The 16,428-nt window shown below is 38.1% G+C and overlaps 5 protein-coding genes across 5 annotated transcripts; 1 reads left to right on the top strand and 4 right to left on the bottom strand.

The window, feature by feature from the left end:
• Positions 1-168: 168 nt before the first annotated feature.
• Positions 169-2,536, bottom strand: B0P05DRAFT_213347 (ras guanine nucleotide exchange factor domain-containing protein). The gene is made up of 5 exons (XM_051573243.1): positions 2,010-2,536; positions 1,927-1,960; positions 1,555-1,873; positions 878-1,490; positions 169-832 (listed from the first exon to the last, which is right to left on the bottom strand). The coding sequence occupies exons 1-5, from the start codon at positions 2,118-2,120 to the stop codon at positions 335-337; spliced, it is 1,575 nt and encodes a 524-aa protein (XP_051431951.1). The 5' UTR covers positions 2,121-2,536; the 3' UTR covers positions 169-334.
• On the bottom strand, positions 1,994-3,374 carry B0P05DRAFT_213338 (uncharacterized protein). The gene has a single exon (XM_051573242.1). It carries the CDS (start codon positions 2,935-2,937, stop codon positions 2,110-2,112), a length of 828 nt encoding a protein of 275 aa, XP_051431950.1. The 5' UTR covers positions 2,938-3,374; the 3' UTR covers positions 1,994-2,109.
• A 3,260-nt stretch (positions 3,375-6,634) lies between these two features.
• On the bottom strand, positions 6,635-6,964 carry B0P05DRAFT_452869 (uncharacterized protein; the record flags this gene model as incomplete). The annotated part of the gene is made up of 1 exon (XM_051573904.1): positions 6,635-6,964. A coding segment is annotated over one exon (330 nt), but the record flags the coding sequence as incomplete, so codon positions are not given.
• Positions 6,965-7,509: 545 nt separating this feature from the next.
• Positions 7,510-7,665, bottom strand: B0P05DRAFT_476083 (uncharacterized protein; the record flags this gene model as incomplete). Its single annotated transcript, XM_051574877.1, has 1 exon — positions 7,510-7,665. A coding segment is annotated over one exon (156 nt), but the record flags the coding sequence as incomplete, so codon positions are not given.
• A 439-nt stretch (positions 7,666-8,104) lies between these two features.
• On the top strand, positions 8,105-8,461 carry B0P05DRAFT_446288 (uncharacterized protein; the record flags this gene model as incomplete). Its single annotated transcript, XM_051573813.1, has 1 exon — positions 8,105-8,461. A coding segment is annotated over one exon (357 nt), but the record flags the coding sequence as incomplete, so codon positions are not given.
• Between the last annotated feature and the right edge of the window lie 7,967 nt (positions 8,462-16,428).

The following is a 16,428-nucleotide window of genomic DNA, read 5'->3' as shown; positions in this document are numbered from 1 at the left end:
CATTGTCAGCTCTTTTAGCCAAATATCAAGAACAGAATACAGAAATAATAAAGACAAATGTGAAGCTCAATGAGAGAATAGCGATTCTTGAGAGTGTGATTACACAACTTCAACAAGAGAATCTACAGTTACGCATAGATAATGTCAAGCAAAGACGAAAGATACCCAAGACTCGAAAACAGAAAAAAACGATACCCAATATAAATGAGCCTTCTTCTCCAGTTGTTTTGAGTCAAAAACGTAGCTGCACAATCAAACCTATTAACTATGTTTTACCGAGCAAAAAGTCGAAATTAAGAAAAGGCGATCCTTTTACATTTGGTAATTAAGTTCTTTATAATAAATCACACTGTAAATAGCAATCTTGCACTTGACTTAAACGGGTCTCTATCCAGTCTGCAATACTATTCAAGGATCCGGTCTCACCATGGCTTTGTTTTTTATCAAAAAAGGGATAGACAGTCAGTTTGTTGGAAAACCAATAAGGCTCATTCAGCAGATCCGCTGTCTTGTCTGTGAATTGCTTGAGTAGTGTAAATTTGGTAAAATTGATCAGGTTAGGATGGGCATTCAGAAATGTTGAGTTTTCATTCAGAAAAGTATAGTCTTTAAGAACAACGGGCAGGAATGGAATAGCAGGCGATTTGGCTTGTTGTGTCTTTTGTCTATAATATCGCATATTCATAGTCACATCCAATAGTTTCTGGAGCGAAGCAAAAGTGTTCGTATCCCTACTGGATAAGGATTCCCATGTCTCTTTGAGTTTGGGTGCACTGGCGAGTCCCATTGTGATGACCATACAGGTATGGAAGTTGTTCAATTCAAAACATAACTACAATCAATATGTTAGTACAATAACATTCAAGTATATATTTACTTTAGCTATTTCTATGAACTTTCGAAGCAGTGTTCTCTTAGGCTTCAAATAGGTCAAACTACAGATTTCATGCACTACCCAATGACCCAACATATTGGCTCGTTTGGTCATCAGTTGTACATGATCTATCTCGGTTGGGTGCTTGGGCAAATGATCGCTCATAAATCCATTCACAAGAATTGATTTGAACAGATAGAAATCAGCCAACGTTAAATACCGTGCAATGTCTTTGGATTCAAGAGAGACAAAGGAAGACAAAGGCGTAATAAAGTAATTTTGTACATCTTGGTGAATGAAGGAAGAGTCCATAAGTTGAATAGGTAATGAAGACAAAGTACTAAAGTTAAATAAACTGTTGGATGGACGACGTGAGGTAGGCTGAGGTGTACCCATAGGCAAAACTGTTTCTTTGTTATCTATAGAATCAAAAGGCAAGAACCCTGCATCTGTATTGCGACCCTGATTCATGTGTTCCTCTATTTTTTCCACTTGATGTGAGTACTTTTTGAGCGAACTACTGCAGAGAAATGAATGAAGCTTTCTTTCAAGTTCTGTATTGCATTTAAAGTCTTGATATTGAATTGTGATCCATTGATGAATGACATTCAATACTCTATATATATATATATATATATATACATATACTGTAAGTCAATGTAACAAATATTTGACCTTACTTTGTCTGAATAGAGGTTTGCCATTTGGAAAAATACTCGTATTCGCCTGGCAAAGGCGTTAGATAAAAACGACTTATTAGTTGATCAAGCAGGTCTATAGAAGTTATAAAGCTGCGATGATTTGACAGATAAGTATCTACATAATTCATGTCTTGGACTGATTCATCAGCCAATTTTTCAAACAGTTTCTCTGGTGTGCCAGCAACCACTTGAAGTTTTCCTTGTATGATTTCGTACAATAAAACTACATCCCCATCTTCTGTCATTTTAAGCAGTTTGCTGTCTGATTTATCGACCTTTTTAGACAAGCCTGGTACTCCTGAATATAATAAGTATAAAATGATAAAGACATTTCTTTATGCTCTTACATACCCAATGATCTGCCTAGAATGGCTCGCTTTATTGTCTAATGTATTGGTTTGCATGAGTCCAAGCGAAATATTAGCAATCCATACCTCATTATGCTCCTTTCTTTGAATACCCAAGAAATGACTCCATGAACTGCACAAACACAAGTCAACGATAAAAAAAAACACACACACACATGCTGGAAACTTACCTTTCATCTAAAAATACAGGTTTAGAAGGTTTTTGACGATAATATTGTGCATTTTTCTTTGCGTTGAGTGGCATGCTAGGTATCTCTGTCTCTTTAGGCGGTAAGGGTAAAGGCATACTGCTTCTTCGAGGAGGTATAGGAGGCCTTTGTTTACTTTGTTTATGAAAGAAGCCACTATTGGTCGTTGTTTCTGTGACCCTTCTCTTTTTATGACTTGATGTTTCGTGTGGATAATGTGATATTGACTGCATTATGGCCTTTGTTTCTTTTCTTTTAGCTAGATGAGCATCTTTTGGGGGAACAGGGGGTGGTAGTGACAATAAGCAATCTGCTGTCTGTTCTTTGTCGAGTATAGCATTGTTTTCGAATAAAAAAGTAGGTTCTATCAAATGTGTTTTAGCAAGTTGGTCTGTTATGTCGTCCAAAAGCAATGAATTAAGCGTCGAGTTAGAAGATACAGAAGAATGTGATCGAGCAGAAAAATAAGACGAGGCTGGCGAATTCGGTTCGTCCATGATGGTCAAGAAATTCTCGACGGTGGGTAATGGAGGCAATGGTAAATTTTTCCTCTGTTGTGGATCCATGATAGGCTGACAGCGTCTTTTTCGACTTACTTGATGCGATTCTGGTTGTGGCTGTCTCTCATTATCATCCATCATAGGATAAAATGCTTGATAATGATCCACTAATTGTTGACAGGGCAATGGACCACTCATGTCCTGATCATCCCAATGAATATTTGTTTTCTTGGCAAAAGGTGGGACTAAATGTAAACGACACTGTTCGACAGACATGGAAGAAAGACGGAAAGAAAACACCTGCATTCTCGCCTCAGCAACATCATGCTATAAATTGATACAATTTTTTTAAGGAGACATATAAAAAAAAATCAATTGGTTGTGTTACCTGATTCATGTTGTAATCACATTGCTTCTTAGTAGAGAAGAACATATCTTTTAATAATCGTTTAGAAGATGGTCTTTTTAGGCGACGATAAAACCGCATTCGCTTAGTTGGTTCATGACAAGTATTATCTGAGTTTGATTCAGGTTGATCCGAATAAGGAGGGGACAATGCTTCGTATGATATGCTGCTTTGCTTCTTGTTTGCCGGTAGATACTCGGGATCGTATGTCGGCTCACTAGAGTATCGATTCGGTGGTAAGCTCATGAATGAGCTAAGATGTTGCTTCCACTTATGTCCTACTGAGCTTGAATAAGATGACAAACGAATTTGTGTATTTTCCTTTTCACCTGAATTACTATTAATTTGTTTCATCAGTAACATGCTTTTTTAGACTTTGGAAATAGACCGAGTCTACATACCGAGTGTATTTATGACTATTCATGACCGCAGGCTGTGAATAGCGTCGATAAAAAGACAAAGCTGCTCATCATAATAAATTCTTTGTCCTCTTTAAAGAATCAAGTTGTATTAACATACCTTCATGATCATGTCGTTTTAATGGGCGTTGAGAATAGCTTATTAGCAGGTCTACAAGTATGTCTATATGGTTTGTAATACTCTTTTGCGTATTAAGCTTCTTCTAAAATATAAGTATGAGGACGATAACATGTGTACTTATTACTTTTGGAGGAGAAGACTGTTCAAGTATTTGTACATGATTCAAAATTGCACTGACTTGGGTTTTTATTTGTTCTTCCATTTGCTTATTTGATTTACTCATACGTTTCTGTGTTGATATGATAGCATCGATTGTTGTTGAAAGTAAAGTAGATGCACATGATACAGAGATCAATTGAGATTTTGTGTCTATAGGGTCCATTGTAAATGCGCCAGTCATCGTCTTTAATAAACTGATGATAGAGGATTGTAGTATAGTCCATAATTCTTTAATCTACCAAATTTTTTTTTAAAAAAATATCAAGGTGAGCTGTCTTTGTATGCATTTGTCTGCAGTTACCTCTGCACTTTGTTGATACTCAGAAAAAGGTATTTTAGATGGTATCAAATAGGTTGAATTTAGTTTTGTTTGAATGGTATATGCAATTTTGTTCATTTCAACAATTACTGTTTGGTATGTATAAATATGGAACTAAAAAAAAAAGTGAAGAAAAAGGGGATAAACAAGAAAGCTGTAAAGGAAAAAATCCCTGAACTATGGAGAATTCAGTAAGGATGGATTGCCACAAGTCAGCACAACATGTTTAAGATCGAAACACAGCCGAGATTCTTTTCTTACCGACAGACTTCAAATATTAACTGGTAAACTTAAATATGATTAAAACTCAATTCCTCCTGAATTATAATGTCAACAAATCAAGTCATCTCTTTTGATTTGTAAAGCGTAGTTGCATTAAATCATTGAAAGTTATATTGCAAAGAAAGTTATCGTTTCTATTGATTCAAATGCTATGTCCCAATGCGATATTGCTATATCTACACTTTCTTTTCCTAAATAACATGTTTCTTTTTTTTTCTTTGATTCGCAGGTACCTCAACCAAATATATCCGTTTTGTCAAGGAACATCATAACCCCTTTTATATATGATGGATGTAGTTTATAAATATAGTAATTGTGATGGTGCATGCACATACTTCCATCTATAACTGCTGATGCATGTATATGTGGATTGAGTTAGGCTGAAAATCACGTAATATCTGTCATCTGAATGAACACCTTATTGACCTTTGTCGCAAAAACTCAAGCCTACATTTAACCATTTCGGTCTTTTTGTTTTTAATGTTTCTTTTTGGTATAAAAAACCCAGTTCCTGCGTTCAAACTGTATACTACTCCCATTTGTTTGCAATTGTAGAGAATGTTGCATATCATGACTAAAGATCTTGTGATTTCTTGATTGACACCAGTCTATGTCACTTCTCCTTTCTTTCTTTTTTTTTTCTACTGCTGGTGTTGATTTTATGCTTACCTCAAGGGATGCATTGATCAGGCTGTAACGACTTCGTGTTTGTTTGAACTTTACATAATATGTTTGGTAATATCTATTCTTCTCTTTAATACAGATGATTGCTATTCTTGACAAAGGCAAAGATATAAATTCAGAAAAAGAGTAATTAGCTGTAAAGAATTGAAATAACGGAATAAAGTCGAAGGACTTTTGAATTGCTTACTTTGATTTTTCATAGATACAGTAAGAACGGTAAATTTTGTCACTTTGAGAAAATTGAATGTCTGTAACCAAAAAACAAATGTCACTTTCCAAAAATAATTGTTCCTTTATGTCTAGGGATTTTGTCCTTTTGAAATAAGAGAAATGTCACAATAAGTTAAATCAAATTGACCTAAAAATGATGTGTTTTTGACTTCAAAACGTTTAGAATGGAGTTTTATTACAACATTGAATGATTTGTCGTTTAGAATGACTGGTAAAGTTGTATAGAATTTCAGAAGGTATGGCATTACATGCCTCAGCAATTCTATCAGGCATTTTTTCTTCATTCAATAGTTTGTGGCGTTTCAATTTTCCTTTCAAGATTGCCCAAAACTGTTCAATTGGGTTTAGCTCTGGCGAGTAAGGAAATAAGTACATTACTCTATAACCTCTACTCTCAATTTTTCTTATCATTAGATGAGACTTATGAATAGTACAGTTATTATTCATTACAAGATAACTACCCATATGACTCTCATCCATGTCCATGATATCCAGAAGCTCATTCATAAATTTCACAAAATGGGTAGTAGTTGTACCCTTTGCTCCTAGCTTGTTGTTTTCGACAGTGGTCCTCTCCTCAACATCAACGTACTCTATGGTAGGCTCTTTGCTCTTTGCCTCCTGCCGTCTTTGATGTTTGAGTTTCTGGGCCTCTTTGCTTTTTAGGTGGTGGTTTTTTCATAGCAACATGGATAACACTACTACAGTGTATAGCACCGATAATGGGGAGGGAGGAAGAACGAGTCTTTTCGATCTCTACTTAGTAGGTGTTCCTACAGCCGACCTAGCCCAATTGTTTCTCATATTGATGTTAAATCCAGCCTCATCAATAAAGACGCAGTTCTTAGTATAATCCAGATCTGAGTCTTTCCATTTCATGAACCACTCGTAATAACCTTTTATATATAAATGTCATAAGTAACGTCTCTTCTAATAATAACCTGTTCAGTTCCTATACAAGTTAGCTACTCTCATACAGGTAATTACTACAAACGGATGATCGTTCTTATGTTCCATCTTTTATTTGTTTATATCAATTAATTACAATTAGCGTTCTGCTTATTGTTATATAACTAATTGAATAGTATTAACTTGTGCAACAACTTTTATAGAATTGATTTTATAAGTGTGAACTATCCTCAAATACAACAAATTCCATTAAAGCCAACAGTACAGAAGAATCAGGTAAGTAAAAGCCAGAAAACAATAAGCCTTTTTTATTATAAGTCATAGAAGATCAGAAAAAAAAACTATTGCTCAAAACGCAAGGCACAAGTTCTACCTTTGTTCTTGTTGCTATCAATGAGATTGTAGAAACATGGATGTGTAGGACGAGAGTTGCTAATCATTACATCAATTTCCGAAGCAGGTACGGATTTGCACAATCGCCAAAATGATTCGGATACTTGAGCCAAAGATTGAAGGTTTTTCAAGGATATAAATGATGACAGTTCTTCCAATGAACGCGGGAATAATACTTTTGCGATTTCATACATGGTGTAGATGCCATCATAACGTAATCGCATCAAATAGAAGACAATGGTAAATCCGTGAATCTGAAAAGCTAAACATGCATTCCAATGGTGGGTATCGATGGCTTCTTTGCAAAAGATTCCTAAGCGCAGGAGATCATGGCATAGATCATTGTTGTTTGTAGTGGGCTGTGCCACTCTTGCTTCACCAAAGCCCAGGCTTGGCCCATACGAGAGTTGGCATCTGGTCTTTTATCACCACTAGCATCCGATTCGATATTGGTCAAAGTAATACTACGTAGCCAGCGATGTCGTTTATTGAATGGCTGAACACCTACAACAATCAAATTACTAGATCATAAAAAGTGAAAAGGTTAGTACGAAACATATACGCAGCTCATGATGTTTTCTACTTCCTCTGGTAATCATCTACACAGGATGATATTGCTTGTTTGTCCGTCTAGATGTGAAGGTTTTTTTACGCGAGGCAATCGGAAACCCATTCCAATGCTTATGTTATAGTCCAAAGGGACAAAACAACGTCCCAATGCTACCGTTTAAGACAAAGGAACAGTAGAATGGTCGTTCAGATGATTCATAAACCAGCTTACTGAACACAAACATCTCTTTTGTTGCTCAACTGTGAAAACAAAATGAAAAAAATTTCCCATTACAGTGAAAATAGAATTTTTAATCTTGACAAGAGAAATTTTTCTTGAGATCAATAGAAAAAAAATTATTAGCAGTAGAAGAAAAAAAAAAACCAGTGGTGTTTTTTATCTTATTTATAACCTTTCCATGTTGCGACATTTTGGAAATTGTCTTTGGGAATGTCGAATCCAACCTCTACAGTTTTTTGCTGTAACTGTTTTTGCTGCTTCTTCAATTCTATCAGCAATCATTTCGTTCTTTCCAAGTGGAGTTTTGCCAACTACTGACTTGTGTCATCATACTATCTAATTAACGATAAGAGTGAAAGATAAAGGAGTAAATCTTTTACACCATAGCCCAAGAAGTGCTAATTCGACTAAGTCTAATACGACACATTTCATATAACTGAATTTGGGAACAAGAAAAAAGAAACTGTAATAGTTTGTTGAGCTTAAATAGTTTCATCTTTCTATTTTGAATAAATTATCTTTTATCTCTGCTATTCTTCAGTTACACACTTATAACTATTTCATGGTGAGGCTCCCTGCCTAAGAATTCAGTATTAAAAGGTCAAACAGCAATTCTATTACATCCAACAAAAAGCGTTCTCGCGGAGACACCTCATCTACTTATCCAGCTTTTGTTTCTTCTCGTCGACAATCCACATCGACTGTCAGCTCAGTTTCTTCTTGCATCTCTTTTCACACAGCACCTGAATCGTTTTACACCATGTCAGGCTCATCAACTTCACCACCTCTTGCACCAGCGGTGGGCGCACCATCTGATTTTGCACTTTATCTAATTCAAGAGCGTGCCAAATCAGTACCAATGGCCACGTATGATCTTAACAACAGCATTCGTATCTGGCTTCGTCAGTTTGAACAGCAAGCTCGCATTCATGGGGTTATCTCTATGGATAGTTGCACAACTCACTTGACTCGTTACATGCCACTAGTTATTCAGCAATGGATTCCCACACTTGCACCAAGTATCGTTTCATCCTGGGACCTACTAAAAGAGGCTCTCATTACTCGTTTTGGTATCCCGGAGGAGGAAGACAACCGACTTCTCCTGAAACAACTGAAGGCGTGTAAGCAACAACACAATGAATCCATTCGACTTCATGCGGCGAAATGGGAACATCTGTTAAGTCTGATCACAACTGCATACACTGAAAAAACAAAAATCACCTATTTCATTCAGTCGTTGAATTCCAGGGACACAAAGCTCACTTTAACCTCACTTGTATTCTCAATGAAACTTGATCATTTGAGTCATGTTATCAATCATGCGATCGAGTTGGAAGTACAAGCTAAGCTCTTGGAAGAGCCGGAAATAGTTACACAGCATAATTCGGGCTCTGATCCTATGGATATTGACTACATGTCTCAGCAACCATACAGCAAGAAGCAATCATCTTACAACAATTCTCAACCCAAGCAGCTGCGTGCTTATGACAAGCATGGTAATCCTATTTGTGATGTGTGTCGTGGAAAACACCGTACTGTGGATCACAACAAGAACAAACAGCACAATCACAACAACAACTATCAGCACAAACAACACAAGAAGGTTAATCATGTGAGAGAGTTGAACTCGGTTCCTGCAGAGACCCAATCAACTTCATCTTTCTCTGTGGATATTAGTCATTTTGCATCAAATTCTCACAAGCTTCCACGTAGTACTATTCTAATAAAGGATAAGCCTATTTCTCTTTTGTGGGACACTGGTGCAGACATCAATGGTATTCAATTGGAACTTTTCACTCATCTGCATGGACAACTGAATAGCCAAGAACGTGTTGCTTATCGGGATGTCAACAACAATATCAAGACAACATGTGGTACAGCAACAATTTCAGTCTTCAATCGAGATATCAAGGTTCATGTCATCGATGGTCTCAGCAGCCCATTGATCGTTGGTTGGAACACCATTAGCAAGTTCAAAGGCAATATTGATAGTGACGCTGGTATTGTTTCACTGGTTATTGATAACAACACTATCAAGATTCCTCTTGACACTAGCAAGGAACCTCATATCAGCACTCTGGACTCAGCTAGCAACAAAATCACTCAACATATATTGGACAGATTTGACAGCATCATAGCTAAGAACCCTGACAAACCTTCCGTCACTAATGTTATTGAATATTACATTGACACAGGTGATCATCCACCTATCTATTGCAAGCCAAGAAATTTTCATCCTGATCTACAAGCTCAAATTGATGAAAAACTGGAAACAATGGTGGATAATGGTCTTCTGGAGAAGGTTGCGTTCTCACAATGGGGTTCACAAGTTCGGCCGGTTGAAAAACCTGATGGTTCCATGCGTTTTTGTGGCAACTACATTCCCATCAATCGTGTTACTAAACCTTTAAACTATCCTTTTCCCAACATGCATAACATTCTCCAATCTCTGGGACAAGCGAAAGTATTTAGCAAGGTTGATCTAGCTCAAGGTTACTTCCAAATCCCAATCAGGCAAGAAGACAAGGACAAGACGGCTCTTGTTACAGTTAATGGTACATATGTCTTTACTGTTATGCCCATGGGAATGCGTAACTCGCCAGCATTTTTTCAATCACTGATGGACAAGGTCTTGGGATCGTTTCGCTATGTCTGTACTTTTGCATATCAAGATGATGTCATTATATATAGTCGTACTGAAGAAGAGCACAAGAAGCATATTGATCAAGTTCTCACTGCATTACAAAAAGCAAATCTATCCATCAAACTCACAAAATCTGAATTTTTGTTAGATTCAGTAGAATATCTTGGTTTCATTGTGTCTTCCCAAGGTGTCAGTGCCAATCCAGAAAAAGTCAAACCTATCATTCAATATCAACAGCCTACAAATCTCACTGAATTGGAAAGGTCTCTGGGTATGACGGGTGTCTATCAACGTTTTATCAGCCAGTATCAAGTGAAAACTGAACCATTGCGCCGGTTGAAGAAGAAAAATGTTGATTTCCAGTGGGGTTCTGAACAAGCTGCTGCGTTCGAACAACTGAAGAAGGATTTGTGTCTCCTTCCCACCCTCCGCCAACCTGACTTTACGAAGACCTTTGAATTGCATACTGATGCTGCATCTTCTGCGGGTATTGCTGTGATTTTGTGCCAAAGACATGACAATGTTCCCTATCCTCTGGCTTTTGCGTCGCGTGCTCTCACAATCCATGAACAAAGGTATTCTGTACGTGAACAGGAGTGTTTAGCAATCATCTTCGGAATCAAGCGTTTTCGTCCTTTCCTAGAACGAAAGATCTTTTTTATATTCACTGATCACTCTAGTTTACAATGGATTCTAAATGCTAAGGATGATGTTTCCGCTCGGGTGTGGCGTTGGATGATGTTCTTACAAAGCTACTATTTTGACTGTTGTGAACATATATGAATTCATATGCATAGATCAATAAATGATGATCATGGCAAAAAACCAGATCACATCTATGGCAATTGCAATGGATCTATAGTCACTGACATTCACTCATTCTACTAGAAGTACTACATCATCCTCATAGACAGAGATTATGAACCTATTGACTCTGTTATTATTAATGGCCCTTATAAAGTGACAGTTAGAGCTGACAAATACATTGGTATTGGCATTTGACAAATACAGTATTTTCGGAAAGTATTCGTGCACTAATAATTTTTCGTTTCGTGCAATAAAAATAAATAAATCGTGCGGACTTGGAAAACAATTTCGAGCAAAAAAATTAAAGTCATGGTGCAAAAGTAGAAAAAGAGTTGGGTCAAAAAATTCATGCATGGTGCACGAAATTAATGTTTATTAGATTGGCTTTCTGTTCAAACAATCATCAAACATAGACATAGAATGTCTACAGAACCCCTTCAAGTCGCTCAAAAGGACTTTGTTACAGGCGTCTGTTATTCTGGAGGTGTGTTGTATACACAGCATTATTCATCCCTTCTTACACTAGTTATGCCTTAAAAGAGCAAGTATTAATATCATGTATAAATATATCTTTCAATCACAGTTTTATCCGCAGCTTCGATGGATGTCTTCTATCTTAGTTTAAACATGTTAAAGATCAGACCATCACATAATCACAAATTGACATCTGCATCAATACCAATGGTAGACGAGGTCTGTGCCCTGATCATGTACCCAGTTCTTGTGTACCTTAATCCACTCAACCGATTAGCTAGTGTATACACACTCAGTCCCAAATTAAGGATAATCAATTATCATACAAACAGTATAAATACAATACAAAATATAACCTTTAATAAAGAAGACTTCTTTTGGCCGTTTTGGTTCTAATCGACTTATTGATTTGACCATTTTATTAGTGATTATATCACATTTTTTTCGATTAAGAACGTATATTTATCTCTACTTTATACTACCTACCTTACTATGTCTTCTCCTACTTCTGATTCTCCCATGGATACTTGTCAAGACTATCCTGTCTCTTCTTCTGGTTTTTCTCGTACGGCTCTCCCAGCCACTTACTTGGAAACTCTCCAGCAAGCAGTCAAGGATCTGACAATTGAACTTGTCATCTTGGGAACTAAGGTTGCTAATCCTCCTGAGGGTTGTGATATCACTGTTTTGCGTTCAGATCTTGTTGCTCGTACTAGAGATCTTGACCTGATCAAGCAAGCTTTGGTAAAGGTTCAAGGCCCTGCTATTACTACTCTGTCTTCTTGGCCCTCTGCTCCTTCTTCTGTTCCTGTCTGCCCACCTAATTTACCCATTTTTCAATGGACAGGTGTGGTTCATGACCACCAAGCACCCATCTTTTTTGATGTTACGGCTTGCCTCGTCCGCTTTGAGGATGTTCTCTTTGCCAATGGTCTCAATCTTGATGATCATTATCGTCGCCTAATCCCACAACAATTACCAAACATTGTTAGGAAATGGTACGAACAGTTTGTTGCGGTTCATCCTATACAAAGTCCAACTTGGTGCGACTTTAAGGAGGCCATCACTCTTCGCTTTGGTCGTTCGACTGAACAAGATCGTGCTGACTGCGCACTCAAACTCGTCAACATCTCTATGAATCACGGTGAATCTTTTGCTGCCTTTGTCGATAGATTCCGCGATTTACGTCGTCGCTCTGCTGACCAGAGTTTGCCTGTTGCTGTACTCATTGACAAATTCTTCAAGGCCATGCCTGGAGCTCTCCGTGAGCGTGTTTCCCTTGCCCGTGCTACTTTGCCTGCTGAAAAACGCTTGAGCATTGATCACTTGATGCAAATGGCTCTCGACATTTCCAAGGACTTGCATGAGATGTCGTTCATGGGTAACAAACCTTCCTCTGGCTCTTCTGGCTCCTCTCCTTCTGTTTCTGTCATGTCTTCTAAACACGCTGTTAAGTCAGGAAAGATCACAAAGAAAGTCTTACCTACCAGCAGTGGCAAGTACTGTGAATTACATAAGGTCACCACTCATCAGACGAGTGAATGTAAAGCTTTGTCGTCAATCTCAGCCTCCTTGGCAAGCAAGCCTAGTTCTTCTTCTGTCGCTGTTACTGGTTTTTCCAAACCAAAAGGTGAAAAAGAAAAGACTTGTTTCCGCTGCGGGGCCCCAACTGGTCCAAGAACCATGTGTGCAACTCCGCTGTACCATCTTCGAACCCTAGGTTTGCAATGATGAAAGCTATCGAGTCTGCTTCTTCGAATTTATCTTCAACAGATGATTCATTACTTGACACTTCCTCTTTGGCTGTGTACCCTCGCTCCGAGTTTGTCGCTGGCTCTTCAGCTGGTTTACCTGTTTCTTCTTCCTCCGCCGCTACATCAGCGATCGCTGATCCTATGGCCACCACTTCTCTTACTTCCGCTCCTGTTGCTCCTCTTTCTTCTGCTGAAGAAATGGAACTTGACGAGTGCTTGGCTACTGCTGCCCAAGATTGTAAGTACACAAAATTTTCTAAATTAACAGAGCAACGGTCTAACGCTCTACTTATTCCTATTGTTATAGAACATCATGCAGTTTATGCCATGGTTGACAGTGGAGCAACACTTAGTGTCATTCATCCCGAACTCTTTGCCTTGCTTGGTAAGCCTTCTTTGCCTTCTAGTGGTATTGTTCTTCTTGGTGATGCTAGTTGTAGTACTCCCAGTCTAGGAAAAAGAAATTTAGAACTTTTGTACAATAAACGATTTGTAACTCATACTTTCGAGATTTTTAATACATCTTCTATCAAAGATAATGTACCAGTCGTTATTGGAATAGACTTAATGCCTCGCTTAGGTTTATCTGTGCATGGTTTAGTTACTTCATGGTTTGACACCACTGGTCCTACATTACCTTCGCCTATCGATCCTGAACAGGTGAAAAATGAAGCCAATGATAGTCCAGTTGGTACACCATCTGAACGTGAAGCCTTGATGAAGACTTTACAACCTTTACTTGATGCCAATGCTAGCATTGATTTGAAGGCTACTTACTGCAGTTTGCCCAACGCAATTGTAGACCTTGAAACAAAACCTGGAATGAGTGCATTTAAGAAACCTTATCCAGTACCTTATGCGTACAAAGATGCAGTACTTGAACAATTCCGAGTTTGGCTTGAAGAAGGAGTTATCGAACGCTCTTTTGGTCACACGGATTTTAACGTACCAATTTTATGTGTTGCAAAGAAGGACGCTGATGGTGTCTATTCTATGAAAAAGCCTCGAGTTGTGGCTGATGTTCGTCAATTGAACAATATCCTTATCAGTAACGATGTGTTTCAACTTCCGTTGATTTCGGATATTCATCAAAGTATGGGTAATGCTACTATTATCTCTACGATTGACATTCGCTCTTGCTTCACTTCTTTTCTGGTTAATCCTAACCATCAACATAAGCTTAGCTTTATGTGCCCTTTTACCAATTTACGTTATCATTTTCGTAAGATGTGCTTTGGCATTACATTTATGAGTGGTTTTGTGCAGAATGTGTTGCAGAACTATTTCCATGACTTGCCTTTCGTTACCATTTATGTTGATGATATTACAGTGGCTACTTCAGACACTCTTGAACATCATTTCACTTGCCTTGGATTAGTTATCCAACGCCTCACTGATGCTAATCTCCAGATAAACGCATCAAAACTCGTTATTGCCATGAACTCAGTCAATCTTCTTGGTTGGACTATTCGTAATGGTCAGCTTTTACCAGATTATCGCAAGATATCTGCTACGTCCACTTGGGATGAAATCCCTGCTACTGGAAAAAAGCTTGCTTCGTACTTGGGCTTCTTGAACTATTTTCGTGGTTCTATTGCCAATTATGCTACTCTGGCTGCTCCTCTTGATGATCTTCGTTGTGAAAAGTCATTAACTGGTTTGTGGACAGAGAAACACACTGTTGCTTTTCGCCAGTTGAAAGCTGCTCTTGCTTCTGCAGTCGTCCTCTCGCCTTATGATCCTAGATATCGTCTTCACGTTGCCACTGACGCTTCTAAGACTGGTATTGGTGGTGTAGTCTACTACATCAAAGAAAACAAGGTGTATTATGTTGGCATGGCTAGCCGTAAGCTCAATCCCACTGAACAACGATATAGTACTACTAGACGTGAATTGCTTGGATTTTTATTTGTATGTACACGTTTTCATAAACTGTTGTATGGTATTAAATTCACTGCTCATGTTGATCATCGTTCGCTTGTATTTTTGAAAAGTCAAGCTGTACCTAATGCCATGATGTTGAACTACTACGATGCAATTTTTAGTTATGATTTTGATATCGTTCACATACCTGGCATCACCAACTGTTTGCCTGACGCACTCAGTCGCTTGTATGAGTCTGACTTGCTCACCGAGGAGGAGGGTGATCACTCGTACACGAGCTCAAATAACCAACATAACCATGTTGACAAAACAAAGCATCGTACTTTCTCTAGAACAGAAAAGAAAAAGAACAAACAGAAAAAGTTGCACTCTGTTTCTAAACGCGCATCCTTACATGCTCCCAAAACAAGTCACCAAGAAATGAATTATAATTATTCTGCATTTCCAACTAAACCTGCTAAGCCAGTAAAAGATGATGATTCCGTACCACAATCAGCTCTGATTTCGCGTGCATTACAATACACTGAATACATGACGCCTCCCAAAACAGACAGAATGTCTATCATCGAAAGCACACATCTACTGTTGGGACACACAGGAATTAATTCCATCGAAAAGGCTATCCATGCAGATAAATTGCACTGGACCAACTTGCGTTCGGACATTGAAAGAGTTGTAAAGAATTGCAATGCATGTCAAGCACACACTATCCATCGTGTAGGTTACCATCCACCTAGGCATGTATTACCAGATGGTGTATTCGATCATATTTGCATTGATCTGGGTACATTCAATGTAACATCTTCTCGAGGAAATAACTTCCTTCTCTTAGTCGTAGACATGTTTTCACGCTTCGTAATTCTACGAGCAATCCCTGACAAAAGTGCGTATACTATTGCACGCGAATTGTTGTCCATTTGGACGCTCTTTGGCTTTAGTCGCATTGTAAACCATGACCGGGGTAGTGAATTCACGAACGAGATTATTTCGCAACTTGTAGAGATGACTGGCATTGACCGACGCTTGTCATTACCTTACAATCCTGTAGGAAACTCCGTCTGTGAAAGATATATGGGTGTTTGCAAACAGTCCATTATCAAAGCCATTGCTGCAGATGCAAATGACCCTGAGTCATGGGATCTCTATGTGGATTTCGTGCAATATGGAGTCAATGTACAGTACAAACATTTGCATAAATCTCGCGCATTTACTGCCATGTTCTATAGACAACCCAATCATTTGGCTGACTATACCAAAGATAAACCATCTTTGACATTTGAAAGAAATGATCACAAGCGCATTAATGAACAATTAAAGTATGTGAAAGAAACTGTAGTCCCTTCACTGCATAAACACATCAAGGATCAACAAGCTTTAGATCATAAGAAATATCTTAAATCGCACAACATACTTGATGACAAGTATCCAATTCATTCTAAAGTAATGATTGTTAATGTCAATCGTACTTCAAAGATGCACCCTAGATATATTGGACCCTTTATTGTGAAAGGCTGGTCTCGT

This window comes from Gilbertella persicaria (assembly GCF_025201335.1).
Source record: "Gilbertella persicaria strain CBS 190.32 chromosome Unknown B0P05scaffold_39, whole genome shotgun sequence".
In the NCBI taxonomy this organism is placed as follows: domain Eukaryota; kingdom Fungi; phylum Mucoromycota; class Mucoromycetes; order Mucorales; family Choanephoraceae; genus Gilbertella; species Gilbertella persicaria.
The sequence above is the reverse complement of the archived record's forward strand: the minus strand, read 5'-3'. Positions and strand labels throughout refer to the sequence as shown.